The sequence below is a fragment of the Salvelinus namaycush genome, chromosome 3 (genome assembly GCF_016432855.1).
Source record: "Salvelinus namaycush isolate Seneca chromosome 3, SaNama_1.0, whole genome shotgun sequence".
Classification (NCBI taxonomy): Eukaryota; Metazoa; Chordata; class Actinopteri; order Salmoniformes; family Salmonidae; genus Salvelinus; species Salvelinus namaycush.
The window spans coordinates 88,463,556-88,481,246 of NC_052309.1; the positions used below are offsets into that span (position 1 = coordinate 88,463,556).

Below are 17,691 nucleotides of genomic sequence, written 5' to 3' on the forward strand. Positions count from 1 at the left end.
AGGCTGTCATGCTTTGCTTTGTTCCTCTGCATCCATTATCAGTGGCTGTTTAGACACGGAGCCAATACCACAGCCAGCCAGGGCAGCTGCTGCCTCTGAGTAACTAACAACATCAGACACTTCTCTCTCATTCTCTCTCTCTCTCTCTCTCTGTCTCTCTCTCTCTCTCCCTCCCCTCCCTTCTCATCCCTCTCTCTTTTTCTACCTCCTTCCCACCCTTCTTCTTATCCCTCTCTCCTTCCCTCCATCTCATCTATCCCTCCTTCCCTCCCTGTTATCCTCCACACAGGAAGCTGATCTAGCAGAAGGCCCAGTCCACAGCCAGCTAGGCAGGATGACAGAGGGGGTGGAGTTGGAGGCCAGACAGAACCAGACCCACAGGACCCAGAGGACCAGACAAAACCAGACCCAGGGCGACACAGTCCTGCTGAGGAGGGGTAGTGGAGGAGAGGGCCCCCAGGGGCCTAAGGGACCCGAGGTTAGGGCAGAGGGGTCCAGGGGATCAGAGAATGTGGTAGAGACACAGACGTCTCAGGACTGGACCGGGGTGAACCACAGTACTGTGAGGAGGAGCACAGACAGTAACTCGGAGGAGCAGGAGGAAAAGGAGGAGGAGGAGGAGGGTTCCCTCCAACACCACCACCTTACTGGGTTACCACCCCACAATGGCCCAACTGGAGAACCAGGGGCTGGGCTGTCTGGGAACGGGTATGCCCAACAGGTGGCCCCGGATGGGGGCTGGGGCTGGGTAGTGCTGGTGGCTACTATCCTGGTCCTGGCTCTAACGCTGGCCTTCCCTTCCTGTATTGGTATCTTTTACACAGAGCTACAGGCTGAGTTCAGCTCCAGCAACACAGAGACGTCCTGGGTGCCTGCTATCATGACTGCTGTGCTGCACGCTGGTGGTGAGGATGCTTCTGTCATTGTACATTGAGGCATTGTTGCATGATTGAACACACACCCTCTCTCTCTCTCTCTCTCTCTCTCACCCTCTATCACCCTCTCTCTCTTTCTCACCCTATCTCTCTCACCCTCTCTCTCTTTCTCACCCTCTCTCTCTCTCTCTCTCTCTCTCACCCTCTATCACCCTCTCTCTCTCTCACCCTCTCTCTCACCCTCTCTCACCCTCTCTCTCTCTCACACACACTGGTGGTAGCGATGCTAACTGTCGTTGTCATTGTAGGATTGTACACATTTATTGTAGTGTCTTTATTTGGCTGATTGAAGTAGGCCTAATTCCAATACATAACAGTATGTTGCAATGAAACAGTACTACAGGTTAATGATTCATTTTATGTTATCTTTCACCTCAATGTATGTTGACACAGAAATACACCCACACACACACACACACTCGACACAAACCCACAGGACACACACAGATGAAGTGTTAGTACAGTAAAGTTGAGGGGTTAGGGTGAAGATTTCTGGAAACTCTGTGTCTCTTTCCGTGACCCTGCGCCTGTGGGAACGGCCCAGGTTCAGATGTATCACACACACACACACTGGACACACACACACTGGACACACACACACACACACACACACACACACACACACACACACACACACACACACACACACACACACACACACACACACACACACACACACACACTGGACACACTGGACACACACTGGACACACAGAGGGAGTAGAGGGTGTTTCCTTGCAGGCTGTGTGTTTAGAGTAAGGGTGAGAGGTTAGGTGAAGAGTTCAGGTAACACTGCGGATGCTGTCTGTTCGGGCCCGTGTGTGTGAGAACGGACGGCCCAGGTTCAGACGTGCCGCGGTGTGTTTGTGTGTTGGGTTGTGTGTGACTCAGACTCTGTTTGTTATTACAGGGCGGTAGCTCAGGGCCAAACGGGACAGACAGGACCAGTAGTCCATTGTTCTGGTGGCCCAATGTTTATTTATCTATCACCCTCCCTCATTCCTCCTCTTTCTATCATCCTGACCCTCTCTCCTTCTCATTCCTCCTCTTTCTATCACCCTGACCCTCCCTCCCTCATTCCTCCTCTTTCTATCATCCTGACCCTCCCTCCCTCATTCCTCCTCTTTCTATCACCCTCCCTCTCATTCCTCCTCTTTCTATCACCCTGACCCTCCCTCCATCTCATTCCTTCTCTTTCTATCACCCTGACCCTCCCTCCCTCTCATTCCTCCTCTTTCTATCACTCTGACCCTCTCTCCTGTTCCTCCTCTTTCTATCATCCTGACCCTCCCTCCTGTTCCTCCTCTTTCTATCATCCTGACCCTCCCTCCTTCTCATTCCTCCTCTTTCTATCACCCTGACCCTCCCTCCATCTCATTCCTTCTCTTTCTATCACCCTGACCCTCCCTCCTGTTCCTCCTCTTTCTATCACCCTGACCCTCCCTCCTGTTCCTCCTCTTTCTATCACCCTGACCATCCCTCCTGTTCCTCCTCTATCTATCACCCTGACCCTCCCTCCTGTTCCTCCTCTTTCTATCATCCTGACCCTCCCTCCTTCTCATTCCTCCTCTTTCTATCACCCTGACCCTCCCTCCTGTTCCTTCTCTTTCTATCACCCTGACCCTCCCTCCCTCTCATTCCTCCTCTTTCTATCACCCTGACCCTCCCTCCTGTTCCTCCTCTTTCTATCACACTGACCCTCCCTCCTGTTCCTCCTCTTTCTATCATCCTGACCCTCCCTCCTGTTCCTCCTCTTTCTATCATCCTGACCCTCCCTCCTTCTCATTCCTCCTCTTTCTATCACCCTGACCCTCCCTCCCTCTCATTCATCCTCTTTCTATCACCCTGACCCTCCCTCCCTCTCATTCCTCCTCTTTCTATCACTCTGACCCTCTCTCCTGTTCCTCCTCTTTCTATCACCCTGACCCTCCCTCCTGTTCCTCCTCTTTCTATCACCCTGACCCTCCCTCCTGTTCCTCCTCTTTCTATCACCCTGACCCTCCCTCCTGTTCCTCCTCTTTCTATCATCCTGACCCTCCCTCCTTCTCATTCCTCCTCTTTCTATCACCCTGACCCTCCCTCCTGTTCCTCCTTTTTCTATCACCCTGACCCTCCCTCCTGTTCCTCCTCTTTCTATCATCCTGACCCTCCCTCCTTCTCATTCCTCCTCTTTCTATCATCCTGACCCTTCCTCCTTCTCATTCCTCCTCTTTCTATCACCCTGACCCTCCCTCCTCATTCCTCCTCTTTCTATCTCCCTCCCTCCCTCTCATTCCTCCTCTTTCTATCACCCTGACCCTCCCTCCTGTTCCTCCTCTTTCTATCATCCTGACCCTCCCTCCTTCTCATTCCTCCTCTTTCTATCACCCTGACCCTCCCTCCCTCATTCCTCCTCTTTCTATCATCCTGACCCTCCCTCCTGTTCCTCCTCTTTCTATCATCCTGACCCTCCCTCCATCTCATTCCTTCTCTTTCTATCACCCTGACCCTCCCTCCCTCTCATTCCTCCTCTTTCTATCACTCTGACCCTCTCTCCTGTTCCTCCTCTTTCTATCATCCTGACCCTCCCTCCTGTTCCTCCTCTTTCTATCATCCTGACCCTCCCTCCTTCTCATTCCTCCTCTTTCTATCATCCTGACCCTCCCTCCCTCATTCCTCCTCTTTCTATCACCCTCCCTCTCATTCCTCCTCTTTCTATCACGCTGACCCTCCCTCCATCTCATTCCTTCTCTTTCTATCACCCTGACCCTCCCTCCTGTTCCTCCTCTTTCTATCACCCTGACCCTCCCTCCTGTTCCTCCTCTTTCTATCACCCTGACCCTCCCTCCTGTTCCTCCTCTTTCTATCACCCTGACCCTCCCTCCTGTTCCTCCTCTTTCTATCATCCTGACCCTCCCTCCTTCTCATTCCTCCTCTTTCTATCACCCTGACCCTCCCTCCTGTTCCTTCTCTTTCTATCACCCTGACCCTCCCTCTCATTCCTCCTCTTTCTATCACCCTGACCCTCCCTCCTGTTCCTCCTCTTTCTATCACCCTGACCCTCCCTCCTGTTCCTCCTCTTTCTATCATCCTGACCCTCCCTCCTGTTCCTCCTCTTTCTATCATCCTGACCCTCCCTCCTTCTCATTCCTCCTCTTTCTATCACCCTGACCCTCCCTCCTTCTCATTCCTCCTCTTTCTATCACCCTGACCCTCCCTCCCTCTCATTCCTCCTCTTTCTATCACCCTGACCCTCCCTCCCTCTCATTCCTCCTCTTTCTATCACCCTGACCCTCCCTCCTGTTCCTCCTCTTTCTATCATCCTGACCCTCCCTCCTTCTCATTCCTCCTCTTTCTATCACCCTGACCCTCCCTCCCTCATTCCTCCTCTTTCTATCATCCTGACCCTCCCTCCTGTTCCTCCTCTTTCTATCATCCTGACCCTCCCTCCTTCTCATTCCTCCTCTTTCTATCATCCTGACCCTTCCTCCTTCTCATTCCTCCTCTTTCTATCACCCTGACCCTCCCTCCTGTTCCTCCTCTTTCTATCTCCCTCCCTCCCTCTCATCCTCCTCTTTCTATCACCCTGACCCTCCCTCCTGTTCCTCCTCTTTCTATCACCCTGACCCTCCCTCCCTCATTCCTCCTCTTTCTATCATCCTGACCCTCCCTCCTGTTCCTCCTCTTTCTATCATCCTGACCCTCCCTCCATCTCATTCCTTCTCTTTCTATCACCCTGACCCTCCCTCCATCTCATTCCTCCTCTTTCTATCACCCTGACCCTCCCTCCCTCATTCCTCCTCTTTCTATCATCCTGACCCTCCCTCCTGTTCCTCCTCTTTCTATCATCCTGACCCTCCCTCCATCTCATTCCTTCTCTTTCTATCACCCTGACCCTCCCTCCATCTCATTCCTCCTCTTTCTATCACCCTGACCCTCCCTCCATCTCATTCCTTCTCTTTCTATCACCCTGACCCTCCCTCCCTCATTCCTCCTCTTTCTATCATCCTGACCCTCCCTCCTGTTCCTCCTCTTTCTATCATCCTGACCCTCCCTCCATCTCATTCCTTCTCTTTCTATCACCCTGACCCTCCCTCCATCTCATTCCTCCTCTTTCTATCACCCTGACCCTCCCTCCATCTCATTCCTTCTCTTTCTATCACCCTGACCCTCCCTCCCTCTCATTCCTCCTCTTTCTATCACCCTGACCCCCCTTCCCTCTCATTCCCCCTCTTTCTATCACCCTGACCCTCCCTCCCTCTCATTCCTCCTCTTTATATCACCCTGACCCTCCCTCCCTCTCATTCCTCCTCTTTCTATCACCTTGACCCTCCCTCCTGTTCCTCCTCTTTCTATCACCCTGACCCTCCCTCCTGTTCCTCCTCTTTCTATCATCCTGACCCTCCCTCCTTCTCATTCCTCCTCTTTCTATCATCCTGACCCTCCCTCCATCTCATTCCTTCTCTTTCTATCACCCTGACCCTCCCTCCCTCTCATTCCTCCTCTTTCTATCACCCTGACCCTCCCTCCCTCTCATTCCTCCTCTTTCTATCACCCTGACCCTCCCTCCTTCTCATTCCTCCTCTTTCTATCATCCTGACCCTCCCTCCTGTTCCTCCTCTTTCTATCACCCTAACCCTCCCTCCTGTTCCTCCTCTTTCTATCACCCTGACCCTCCCTCCTGTTCCTCCTCTTTCTATCACCCTGACCCTCCCTCCTGTTCCTCCTCTTTCTATCACCCTGACCCTCCCTCCTGTTCCTCCTCTTTCTATCACCCTGACCCTCCCTCCCTCTCATTCCTCCTCTTTCTATCACCCTGACCCTCCCTCCTGTTCCTCCTCTTTCTATCATCCTGACCCTCCCTCCTTCTCATTCCTCCTCTTTCTATCACCCTGACCCTCCCTCCCTCTCATACCTCCTCTTTCTATCACCCTGACCCTCCCTCCCTCTCATTCCTCCTCTTTCTATCACCCTGACCCTCCCTCCATCTCATTCCTTCTCTTTCTATCACCCTGACCCTCCCTCCCTCTCATTCCTCCTCTTTCTATCACCCTGACCCTCCCTCCCTCTCATTCCTCCTCTTTCTATCACCCTGACCCTCCCTCCTGTTCCTCCTCTTTCTATCACTCTGACCCTCCCTCCTGTTCCTCCTCTTTCTATCACCCTGACCCTCCCTCCTGTTCCTCCTCTTTCTATCACCCTGACCCTCCCTCCTGTTCCTCCTCTTTCTATCACCCTGACCCTCCCTCCTGTTCCTCCTCTTTCTATCACCCTGACCCTCCCTCCTGTTCCTCCTCTTTCTATCATCCTGACTCTCCCTCCTGTTCCTCCTCTTTCTATCACCCTGACCCTCCCCCTGTTCCTCCTCTTTCTATCACCCTGACCCTCCCTCCCTCATTCCTCCTCTTTCTATCACCCTGACCCTCCCTCCCTCATTCCTCCTCTTTATCACCCTGACCCTCCCTCCCTCATTCCTCCTCTTTCTATCACCCTGACCCTCTCTCCTGTTCCTCCTCTTTCTATCATCCTGACTCTCCCTCCTGTTCCTCCTCTTTCTATCACCCTCCCTCCCTCCCTCTCATTCCTCCTCTTTCTATCACCCTGACCCTCCATCCATCTCATTCCTCCTCTTTCTATCATCCTGACCCTCCCTCCATCCATCTCATTCCTTCTCTTTCTATCACCCTGACCCTCCCTCTAACTCATTCCTCCTCTTTCTATCATCCTGACCCTCCCTCCTTCTCATTCCACCTCTTTCTATCATCCTGACTCTCCCTACATCTCATTCCTTCTCTTTCTATCACCCTGACTCTCCCTCCATCTCATTCCTTCTCTTTCTATCACCCTGACCCTCCCTCCCTCTCATTCCCCCTCTTTCTATCACCCTGACCCTCCCTCCATCTCATTCCTCCTCTTTCTATCATCCTGACCCTCCCTCCTTCTCATTCCACCTCTTTCTATCACCCTGACTCTCCCTACATCTCATTCCTTCTCTTTCTATCACCCTGACTCTCCCTCCATCTCATTCCTTCTCTTTCTATCACCCTGACTCTCCCTCCCTCTCATTCCTCCTCTTTCTATCATCCTGACCCTCCCTCCATCTCATTCCTCCTCTTTCTATCACCCTGACCCTCCCTCCATCTCATTCCTCCTCTTTCTATCACCCTGACTCTCCCTCCATCTCATTCCTTCTCTCTCTATCACCCTGACTCTCCCTCCCTCTCATTCCTCCTCTTTCTATCATCCTGACCCTCCCTCCATCTCATTCCTCCTCTTTCTATCACCCTGACCCTCCCTCCCTCTCATTCCTCCTCTTTCTATCATCCTGACTCTCCCTCCTGTTCCTCCTCTTTCTATCACCCTGACCCTCCCTCCTGTTCCTCCTATTTCTATCACCCTGACCCTCCCTCCCTCTCATTCCTCCTCTTTCTATCATCCTGACCCTCCCTCCTGTTCCTCCTCTTTCTATCACCCTGACCCTCTCTCCTGTTCCTCCTGTTCCTCCTCTTTCTATCACCCTGACCCTCCCCCTGTTCCTCCTCTTTCTCTTCCTGCTGAGGAGGACTAAAGCCAAGAGGAGCATTAAATGGTGATTCACTGAAGTAATATGATATGTTGAAAAGGAACGTTATTTGGTGATTCACTTGAGTGATTGGATAGTGTGAACCACAGTGTCCTTACTTATTTACAGTAAGCCTTTTACTCCTTCTGGACCGTAGACCATCGATGTTAGACCTCCTGTTGATCCATCGATATTAAACCTCCAGTTGATCCATCGATATTAGACCTCCTGTTGATCCATCGATATTAAACCTCCAGTTGATCCATCGATATTAGACCTCCAGTTGATCCATCGATATGAGATCTCCAGCTGATCCATCGATATTAAACCTCAGGCTGATCCATCGATATTAGACCTCCTGTTGATCCATCGATATTAGACCTCCTGTTGATCCATCGATATTAGACCTCCTGTTGATCCATCGATATTAGACCTCCTGTTGATCCATCGATATTAGACCTCCAGTTGATCCATCGATATTAGACCTCCAGTTGATCCATCGATATTAGACCTCCTGTTGATCCATCGATATTAGACCTCCTGTTGATCCATCGATATTAGACCTCCTGTTGATCCATCGATATTAGACCTCCAGCTGATCCATCGATATTAGACCTCCAGCTGATCCATCGATATTAGACCTCCAGCTGATCCATCGATATTAGACCTCCAGCTGATCCATCGATATTAGACCTCCAGCTGATCCATCGATATTAGACCTCCAGCTGATCCATCGATATTAGACCTCCAGTTGATCCATCGATATTAGACCTCCTGTTGATCCATCCATATTAGACCTCCTGTTGACTGTTGATCCATCCATATTAGACCTCCTGTTGATCCATCCATATTAGACCTCCTGTTGATCCATCCATATTAGACCTCCTGTTGATCCATCCATATTAGACCTCCTGTTGATCCATCCATATTAGACCTCCTGTTGATCCATCCATATTAGACCTCCTGTTGATCCATCCATATTAGACCTCCTGTTGATCCATCCATATTAGACCTCCTGTTGATCCATCCATATTAGACCTCCTGTTGATCCATCCATATTAGACCTCCTGTTGATCCATCCATATTAGACCTCCAGTTGATCCATCGATATTAAACCTCCTGTTGATCCATCGATATTAGACCTCCAGTTGATCCATCGATATTAGACCTCCAGTTGATCCATCGATATTAAACCTCCTGTTGATCCATCGATATTAAACCTCCTGTTGATCCATCGATATTAAACCTCCTGTTGATCCATCGATATTAGACCTCCAGTTGATCCATCGATATTAGACCTCCTGTTGATCCATCGATATTAAACCTCCTGTTGATCCATCGATATTAGACCTCCTGTTGATCCATCGATATTAGACCTCCAGTTGATCCATCGATATTAGACCTCCTGTTGATCCATCGATATTAGACCTCCAGTTGATCCATCGATATTAAGCATCCTGTTGATCCATCGATATTAGACCTCCAGCTGATCCATCGATATTAGACCTCCAGCTGATCCATCGATATTAGAGCTCCAGTTGATCCATCGATATGAGATCTCCTGTTGATCCATCGATATTAGACCTCCTGTTGATCCATCGATATTAGACCTCCTGTTGATCCATCGATATTAGACCTCCTGTTGATCCATCGATATTAGACCTCCAGTTGATCCATCGATATTAGACCTCCAGCTGATCCATCGATATTAAGCATCCTGTTGATCCGATGTCATGACTGTAAATTCTGAATTCATGTAATTATTGTTGCGTAATGTCAGTGTTTTCTTCGTTTCTAGTTGTCCAAGGTTAAATATGTGTGTGTCTCAGTTGGTAGAGCATGGTGCTTGCAACACCAGGGTTGTAGGTTTGATTCCCACAGGGGACCAGTATGAAAATATATGCTCTCACCACTGTAAGTTGCTCTGGATAAGAGTATCTGCTAAATGACTCAAATGTAAGGATGTGTTCTCGGCTAGCAGTCATCAACTGGTGAGAACCAGCATCATGTGTCATATTGGGGAAATGACTGTAGTTCCTGTGTGTCAAACTGGGGATTTTTTTTCAGTTGGACCAAGATATTATGATTTTCAAGGCTGCAATGATTTTCCAGTGGACAGGGTTGGTTTTAACCGAATTAATCTGGAGGAGACGGAGGGAGAGATGAAAGGGAGGGATGGTTGTAGGGACAGAGGGAGAGATGGAGGGAGAGATAGAGGGAGAGATAGAGGGTGGATGGAGGGAGAGACTGAGGGGGGATGGAGGGATAGTTTCAGAAATAGTCTCGGAAGTCCCAGACCTAGGGCCAAAGCGTGTCAGAACACTGTTCATGTGGGAGGGAACCCATCTGCCTAGGGAGACTAACAAAGAGCTGGAGGGATAGGGTTCACCCAGGACTAAGGAACATTCTTAGAGACCAGACTAGACCATATGACTGGAGCAGACATTATCATGACAGAGACCAGACTAGACCACATGACTGGAGCAGACATTATCATGACAGAGACCAGACTAGACCACATGACTGGAGCAGACATTATCATGACAGAGACCAGACTGGACCACATGACTGGAGCAGACATTATCATGACAGAGACCAGACTGGACCACATGACTGGAGCAGACATTATCATGACAGAGACCAGACTGGACCACATGACTGGAGCAGACATTATCATGACAGAGACCAGACTGGACCACATGACTGGAGCAGACATTATCATGACAGAGACCAGACTGGACCACATGACTGGAGCAGACATTATCATGACAGAGACCAGACTGGACCACATGACTGGAGCAGACATTATCATGACAGAGACCAGACTGGACCACATGACTGGAGCAGACATTATCATGACAGAGACCAGACTGGACCACATGACTGGAGCAGACATTATCATGACAGAGACCAGACTGGACCACATGACTGGAGCAGACATTATCATGACAGAGACCAGACTGGACCACATGACTGGAGCAGACATTATCATGACAGAGACCAGACTGGACCACAAGACTGGAGCAGACATTATCATGACAGAGACCAGACTGGACCACATGACTGGAGCAGACATTATCATGACAGAGACCAGACTGGACCACAAGACTGGAGCAGACATTATCATGACAGAGACCAGACTACACCACATGACTGGAGCAGACATTATCATGACACAAGAGCACAGATGAGACGGCACAAAGAATGGACTCATTATTCCCACATCAAAGACAGTACCAAGAGTTCTCAGTTCTCAGTACTCTGAATCTCATGTCCGTTTGAATCAATTAGCCTGATAGGTACTCCTGTAAGCTTCGGTCTGTCTTGGAGAGTTGGATTGAAGAGCTGGAAGATGATCATTCAGATCATGTGTTTCTGACCACATTATTGTAAGAGCCTGCACACATAGCCACCTGTCAGTGTGGGTAACCTCGTGACCTTTTCCCAGGCTAACTGTGGTTAGCACATATACATAAGCCTGTAACACCAACTAACAAGTCTGGCCGACTGGGGAGTGAACTGCTTTGTAGTGTTTTAGTTTGAAGCTTTGGTCCACCAGACGTTACCAGCGATGGGAGGAAGTGTCTGCTGAACGACGTAACAGAGTGCGTTTCAGCAGCTGTGTTTTAGTGGAAATAAACAGCGTCCTGTCCTCTTTTTGCAGACTATTGTTCCATGTTCAGTGATAATGCATTGATGATGCTAATTATTGTGATCTGATATGCTAATCAGTCCATTGTATGCTTTTGGGGAGTGTGTGGTGTTTGGTGTGGGTGTATTGTGATTGAACGTTGTTTTCCTGTCTCTCCAGGTGTGTGTGTGTGTATTGTGATTGAACGTTGTTTTCCTGTCTCTCCAGGTGTGTGTGTGTGTATTGTGATTGAACGTTGTTTTCCTGTCTCTCCAGGTCCACTATGCAGCGTGCTCGTGGAACGGTTTGGTTGCCGGGTAACGGTGATGGTGGGAGGGGTTCTGAGTGGACTAGGCATGGTGGTCAGTGCCCTGGCCAGAACCATCACAGAACTCTACATCACCAGCATCATTGCAGGTCAGAGGGCGCACAAACACACACACACACACACACACACTATAAACCCCCCAATATAAGACGTCTCTCCTTCTTTCTATGGGGCATTATGAGTCATCCTCATCAGTTCCTCTGTCCTCCTCATACAGGGTTGGGGTTCTGCCTGTCCTTCCAGCCTTCTGTGACCATGATGGGCCACTACTTTTTGAGGCGGCGGGCGTTTGCCAACGCCCTGTCGTCCACCGGCACGGCCCTGGGCCTCAGCACCTTACCCCTGCTGGCCAACTTCCTGCTGGGCCAGTTTGGCTGGAGAGGCAGCTTCCTGGTCCTGGGAGGACTGCTGTTGAACTGCTGCGTGTGTGGGGCTGTCATGAGGCCCCTGGGGGCCAAACACAGTGGAGCCCAGAGGACACTCACTAACAAAGCTGCCCAGGGGCTCGGCAAGAAACCAATCAAAGGTCCTCTCCAACAGGAGAAGGAGGGACTTAAGGCAAGACTTAGGACAGCGCTCAGTGACCTTGTCGTGTTCCTACGGAGACACATGGCCTTTGACCTGTTGGTCAGTAACCCTCGTTACCGTGCCTACGCCCTGGGAGTGACGTGGATGATGTTGGGGTTTGTAGTTCCCCTGGTCTACCTGGTGCCCTATGCTACAGCCAATGGTATGGAACAGGACCGAGCCGCGCTACTGATGGCCATACTGGGCCTGGTTAACATTGCTGTGAGACCCGTGGCGGCTGTCTTCTTCGGCCTGCCGCGCTTCAGGTACTGTAGCCTGGATGTTAGAGGTTAGGAGTGGGTCAGCAACTGGACCGGAGGGTTGCTGGTTCAAATCCCAAGCAAGAAAACATATAATAAAAAATGATGTGATCTGAAAAAGAAAATGGATAATAAATTGGTCTTCTCTTCCTCCTCCTCTTCTTCCTCTTCCTCCTCCTCCTCTCAGGGGCAGTGGCTGTTTTGTGTATGTGTTTGCGGTAGCCCTCCTGGTCAACGGGCTGAGTAACAGTATCTGTGGTGCTGCCGCCACCTTCCCCGTGCTCCTGGTCTACGTGGTCATCTTTGGTCTGTCCATGTCTGTGATTGGCTCTCTGCTGTTCACGGTGCTGATGGAGACGGTGGAGATGAGCCGGTTCCCCTCTGCCCTGGGTCTCATCAGTATGTTAGAGAGTGGAACACTGCTGATTGGACCGCCGCTCGCAGGTACTGTGTATTGCGCCTGTCAGGATTGTACTACTACACATTTTGCCATGGGACAAAGATAAACATTTTCAGTTTTACAGCTAATTTTCTTTAATTATGTATATATTTTTTACCTAGCATATGAACATGTCATAAGCAATCTGGGGAGTGGGGGAGGGTTGCGGGGGCAATAGGGGTGTGTGGTACACCACTGTGGGGGGCTATAGGGGGGTGTGGTACACCACTGTGGGGGCTACAGGGGGGTGTGGTACACCACTGTGGGGGCTATAGGGGGGTGTGGTACGCCACTGTGGGGGCTATAGGGGGGTGTGGTACACCACTGTGGGGGCTACAGGGGGGTGTGGTACACCACTGTGGGGGCTATAGGGGGGTGTGGTACGCCACTGTGGGGGCTATAGGGGTGTGTGGTACACCACTGTAGGGGCAATAGGGGGGTGTGGTACGACACTGTGGGGGCTATAGGGGTGTGTGGTACACCACTGTAGGGGCAATAGGGGGGTGTGGTACGACACTGTGGGGGCTATAGGGGTGTGTGGTACACCACTGTAGGGGCAATAGGGGGGTGTGGTACGCCACTGTGGGGGCTATAGGGGTGTGTGGTACACCACTGTAGGGGCAATATGGGGGTGTGGTACGACACTGTAGGGGCTATAGGGGGGTGTGGTACACCACTGTGGGGGCAATAGGGGGGTGTGGTACGACACTGTAGGGGCTATAGGGGGGTGTGGTACACCACTGTGGGGGCAATAGGGGGGTGTGGTACGACACTGTAGGGGCAATAGGGGGGTGTGGTACGACACTGTAGGGGCTATAGGGGGGTGTGGTACACCACTGTGGGGGCAATAGGGGGGTGTGGTACACCACTGTGGGGGCAATAGGGGGGTGTGGTACACCACTGTGGGGGCAATAGGGGGGTGTGGTACGACACTCTAGGGGCAATAGGGGGGTGTGGTACGACACTGTAGGGGCAATAGGGGGGTGTGGTACACCACTGTAGGGGCAATAGGGGGGTGTGGTACGACACTGTAGGGGCTATAGGGGGGTGTGGTACACCACTGTGGGGGCAATAGGGGGGTGTGGTACGACACTGTAGGGGCTATAGGGGGGTGTGGTACGACACTGTAGGGGCTATAGGGGGGTGTGGTACGACACTGTAGGGGCTATAGGGGGGTGTGGTACACCACTGTAGGGGCTATAGGGGGGTGTGGTACGACACTGTAGGGGCTATAGGGGGGTGTGGTACACCACTGTAGGGGCAATAGGGGGGTGTGGTACGACACTGTAGGGGCTATAGGGGGGTGTGGTACACCACTGTGGGGGCTATAGGGGGGTGTGGTACGCCACAATTTCCCCATTTACAATATGTATCAAATCGTATTTATCTAAATGTGCCGAATACAACAGGTGTAGGTAGACCTTACAATGAAATGCTTACTTGCAAGCCCTTAACCAACAATGCAGTTTTTAAGATAAGTTAAGTTAAAACTAGACAAGTAAAACATCTAAGTAATAAAGTGTTTGGTACAGTATGGTCTTCTAGTCTATGGCATCTGTTCAAGTCCTATTGTGGATTCTTGGTCTGTGGTACAGAATCAATGACTTCCCCTACTGCATGTTATCTACAGTCTAGTTGTGTCATTGTTGGTCAGTAGGTGGTTAGCATAACAACAGGTGGTGAACACAGTGACTCATATAGACATACATGTTAAGGTTCTTGTCAAGTTATGCCCATTATAAACCTGTTATGTTATATGAGGACTGGGGAGGGTATGAGTTATGCCCAGTATAAACCTGTTATGTTATATGAGGACTGGGGAGGGTATGAGTTATGCCCAGTATAAACCTGTTATGTTATATGAGGACTGGGGAGGGTCTGAGTTATGCCCAGTATAAACCTGTTATGTTATATGAGGACTGGGGAGGGTCTGAGTTATGCCCAGTATAAACCTGTTATGTTATATGAGGACTGGGGAGGGTCTGAGTTATGCCCAGTATAAACCTGTTATGTTATATGAGGACTGGGGAGGGTATGAGTTTTGTCACACAGGGAAATGGAATGTTCTTTCCACTGGATTCCCATGTCTAGCTGGGGATGTGAATGGGTCATGTGCTCTGGTTTCCACAATGTGTGTGTGTGTGTATGCTTGCGTGTGTGTCTGTGTGCGTCAGGCGGGTAGGAGGGTCGACAGGGAACAGCTCTGGGGCAGGCTGACTGGAGGAGGGCGTGGCCTAGTGTACCCCTGCTGAACTCCTAAGGTGGTCTCTGGTTTCCAGCGCCATGGCAACTCTAATGTCAACGCCTGGTAGTAAGGTGGTCTCTGGTTTCCAGCGCCATGGCAACTCTAATGTCAACGCCTGGTAGTAGCCCACTAGCCCTGTGCTCAGCGGGTCCTGGCAGAGCTGTACTGAACTAGCATCCAGTTCAGAGGAATGTGTTATGAGGACACACACTGACACACTTAAATATAGCTGTTCTTTCACTGTTATAGCACCACGTGTGGTTGTTGATACAAGCCTTCTAGGAAATGCTTATGAACTGTTTTGTGTGGTTATGAACGTGTTATGACATGGTCATGTAGGTTCCCTTCAAATGAAGTGTTACCCAAGTCTTTCCTAACACTGTGCCTGTTGCCATGTCCCTCTCTTCCAGGCATGTTGGTGGACAGTACAGGACACTACTCTTATGTGTTCTATGCCTGCAGTGTGACTGTCTCCTCCTCTGGCCTCTTCCTGATCGGAGCGTTCTACTATCTGGACAGACAGAAGAAGAGGGAAGAGAAGAAGAGAGCAGGTCCTCCTGCTGCGTACCAACAGAAGCCTGCTATCAGCCTAGTCCCTGACTGCCAGTACAGCCATGTTCCTTCTACGCAGGGAGGGAAGCCTGCTATCAGCCTAGTCCCTGACTGCCAGTACAGCCATGTTCCTTCTACACAGGGAGGGAGAGCAGAGGACACTGTACGTGTCACCAACGTGTGACGTACTAATATGCACGTGTGTAACCCAGTAAGACAAACTGTCTAGCTGCCTGCCATAGAATTACATCTAGAATCAGAATGAAGTAAGGAGGTAGCCTTCCACGAGCCTTGGCTTGTAGGAGCTGCAGCATATCACAGGAACTGCTCACTGTGTAACGCCCCCACTATGATGAACCAATGAAGGATAGGATCTCTGTGGTGCCTGCTGTCTGCTGCCTTCAGAGGGAAGAACTGGGAGGTTACACATACACAACTGTTATTATCACTGTGATTCCTATGTATGTACGTACGTATCCAGGCATTCACAACACAAGAGTTTGCACACAGATCTAGTCTGGATTTGGAAGTCACACTCTGTCTCTCCCTCTCTCTATATATACAGTATACACCACCATCTTTTTTTCAATAAATATCTTCTGTTTTCATCAACAAACACGAGGCTGAATGACACACCATCCCTATTTCATTCAGACCCTGAATGACAGTGCTGTAAAAGCTGACTAAGCAGTCTAGTAGACGCTACAGTAGGACTGTCGTCCATACGGCCCACTAGTAGACGCTACAGTAGAACTGTCTAACATACGGCCCACTAGTAGACGCTACAGTAGAACTGTCTAACATACGGCCCACTAGTAGACGTTACAGTAGGACTGTCGTCCATACGGCCCACTAGTAGACGTTACAGTAGGACTGTCGTCCATACGGCCCACTAGTAGACTCTACAGTAGAACTTTCTAACATACGGCCCACTAGTAGACGCTACAGTAGGACTGTCGTCCATACGGCCCACTAGTAGACGCTACAGTAGAACTGTCTAACATACGGCCCACTAGTAGACGCTACAGTAGAACTGTCTAACATACGGCCCACTAGTAGACGCTACAGTAGAACTGTCTAACATACGGCCCACTAGTAGACGCTACAGTAGAACTGTCTAACATACGGCCCACTAGTAGACGCTACAGTAGAACTGTCTAACATACGGCCCACTAGTAGACGCTACAGTAGAACTGTCTAACATACGGCCCACTAGTAGACGCTACAGTAGAACTGTCTAACATACGGCTCGTAGTAGACGCTACAGTAGAACTGTCTAACATACGGCCCACTAGTAGACGCTACAGTAGAACTGTCTAACATACGGCCCACTAGTAGACGCTACAGTAGAACTGTCTAACATACGGCCCACTAGTAGACGCTACAGTAGAACTGTCTAACATACGGCCCACTAGTAGACGCTACAGTAGGACTGTCTAACATACGGCCCACTAGTAGACTCTACAGTAGAACTGTCTAACATACGGCCCACTAGTAGACGCTACAGTAGGACTGTCTAACATACGGCCCACTAGTAGACGCTACAGTAGGACTGTCTAACATACGGCCCACTAGTAGACGCTACAGTAGAACTGTCTAACATACGGCCCACTAGTAGACGCTACAGTAGAACTGTCTAACATACGGCCCACTAGTAGACGCTACAGTAGGACTGTCTAACATACGGCCCAGTAGTAGACGCTACTGTGGAACTGTCTAACATACGGCCCACTAGTAGACTCTACAGTAGAACTGTCTAACATACGGCCCACTAGTAGACGCTACAGTAGAACTGTCTAACATACGGCCCACTAGTAGACGCTACAGTAGGATTGTCTAACATACGGCCCACTAGTAGACGCTACAGTAGAACTGTCTAACATACGGCCCACTAGTAGACTCTACAGTAGAACTGTCTAACATACGGCCCACTAGTAGACGCTACAGTAGAACTGTCTAACATACGGCCCACTAGTAGACGCTACAGTAGGACTGTCTAACATACGGCCCACTAGTAGACGCTACAGTAGAACTGTCTAACATACGGCCCACTAGTAGACTCTACAGTAGGACTGTCTAACATACGGCCCAGTAGTAGACTCTACAGTAGAACTGTCTAACATACGGCCCACTAGTAGACGCTACAGTAGGACTGTCTAACATACGGCCCACTAGTAGACGCTACAGTAGGACT

General features: G+C 50.2%; 1 protein-coding gene across 1 annotated transcript; it reads left to right on the forward strand.

Moving 5' to 3' along the window:
- The first annotated feature begins 334 nt into the window (after window positions 1-334).
- LOC120044103 (monocarboxylate transporter 6-like) lies at window positions 335-15,681 on the forward strand. The gene is made up of 6 exons (XM_038988692.1): window positions 335-905; window positions 11,383-11,523; window positions 11,652-11,902; window positions 11,948-12,267; window positions 12,455-12,705; window positions 15,356-15,681. The coding sequence occupies exons 1-6, from the start codon at window positions 335-337 to the stop codon at window positions 15,679-15,681; spliced, it is 1,860 nt and encodes a 619-aa protein (XP_038844620.1).
- The last annotated feature ends 2,010 nt before the right edge of the window (window positions 15,682-17,691 follow it).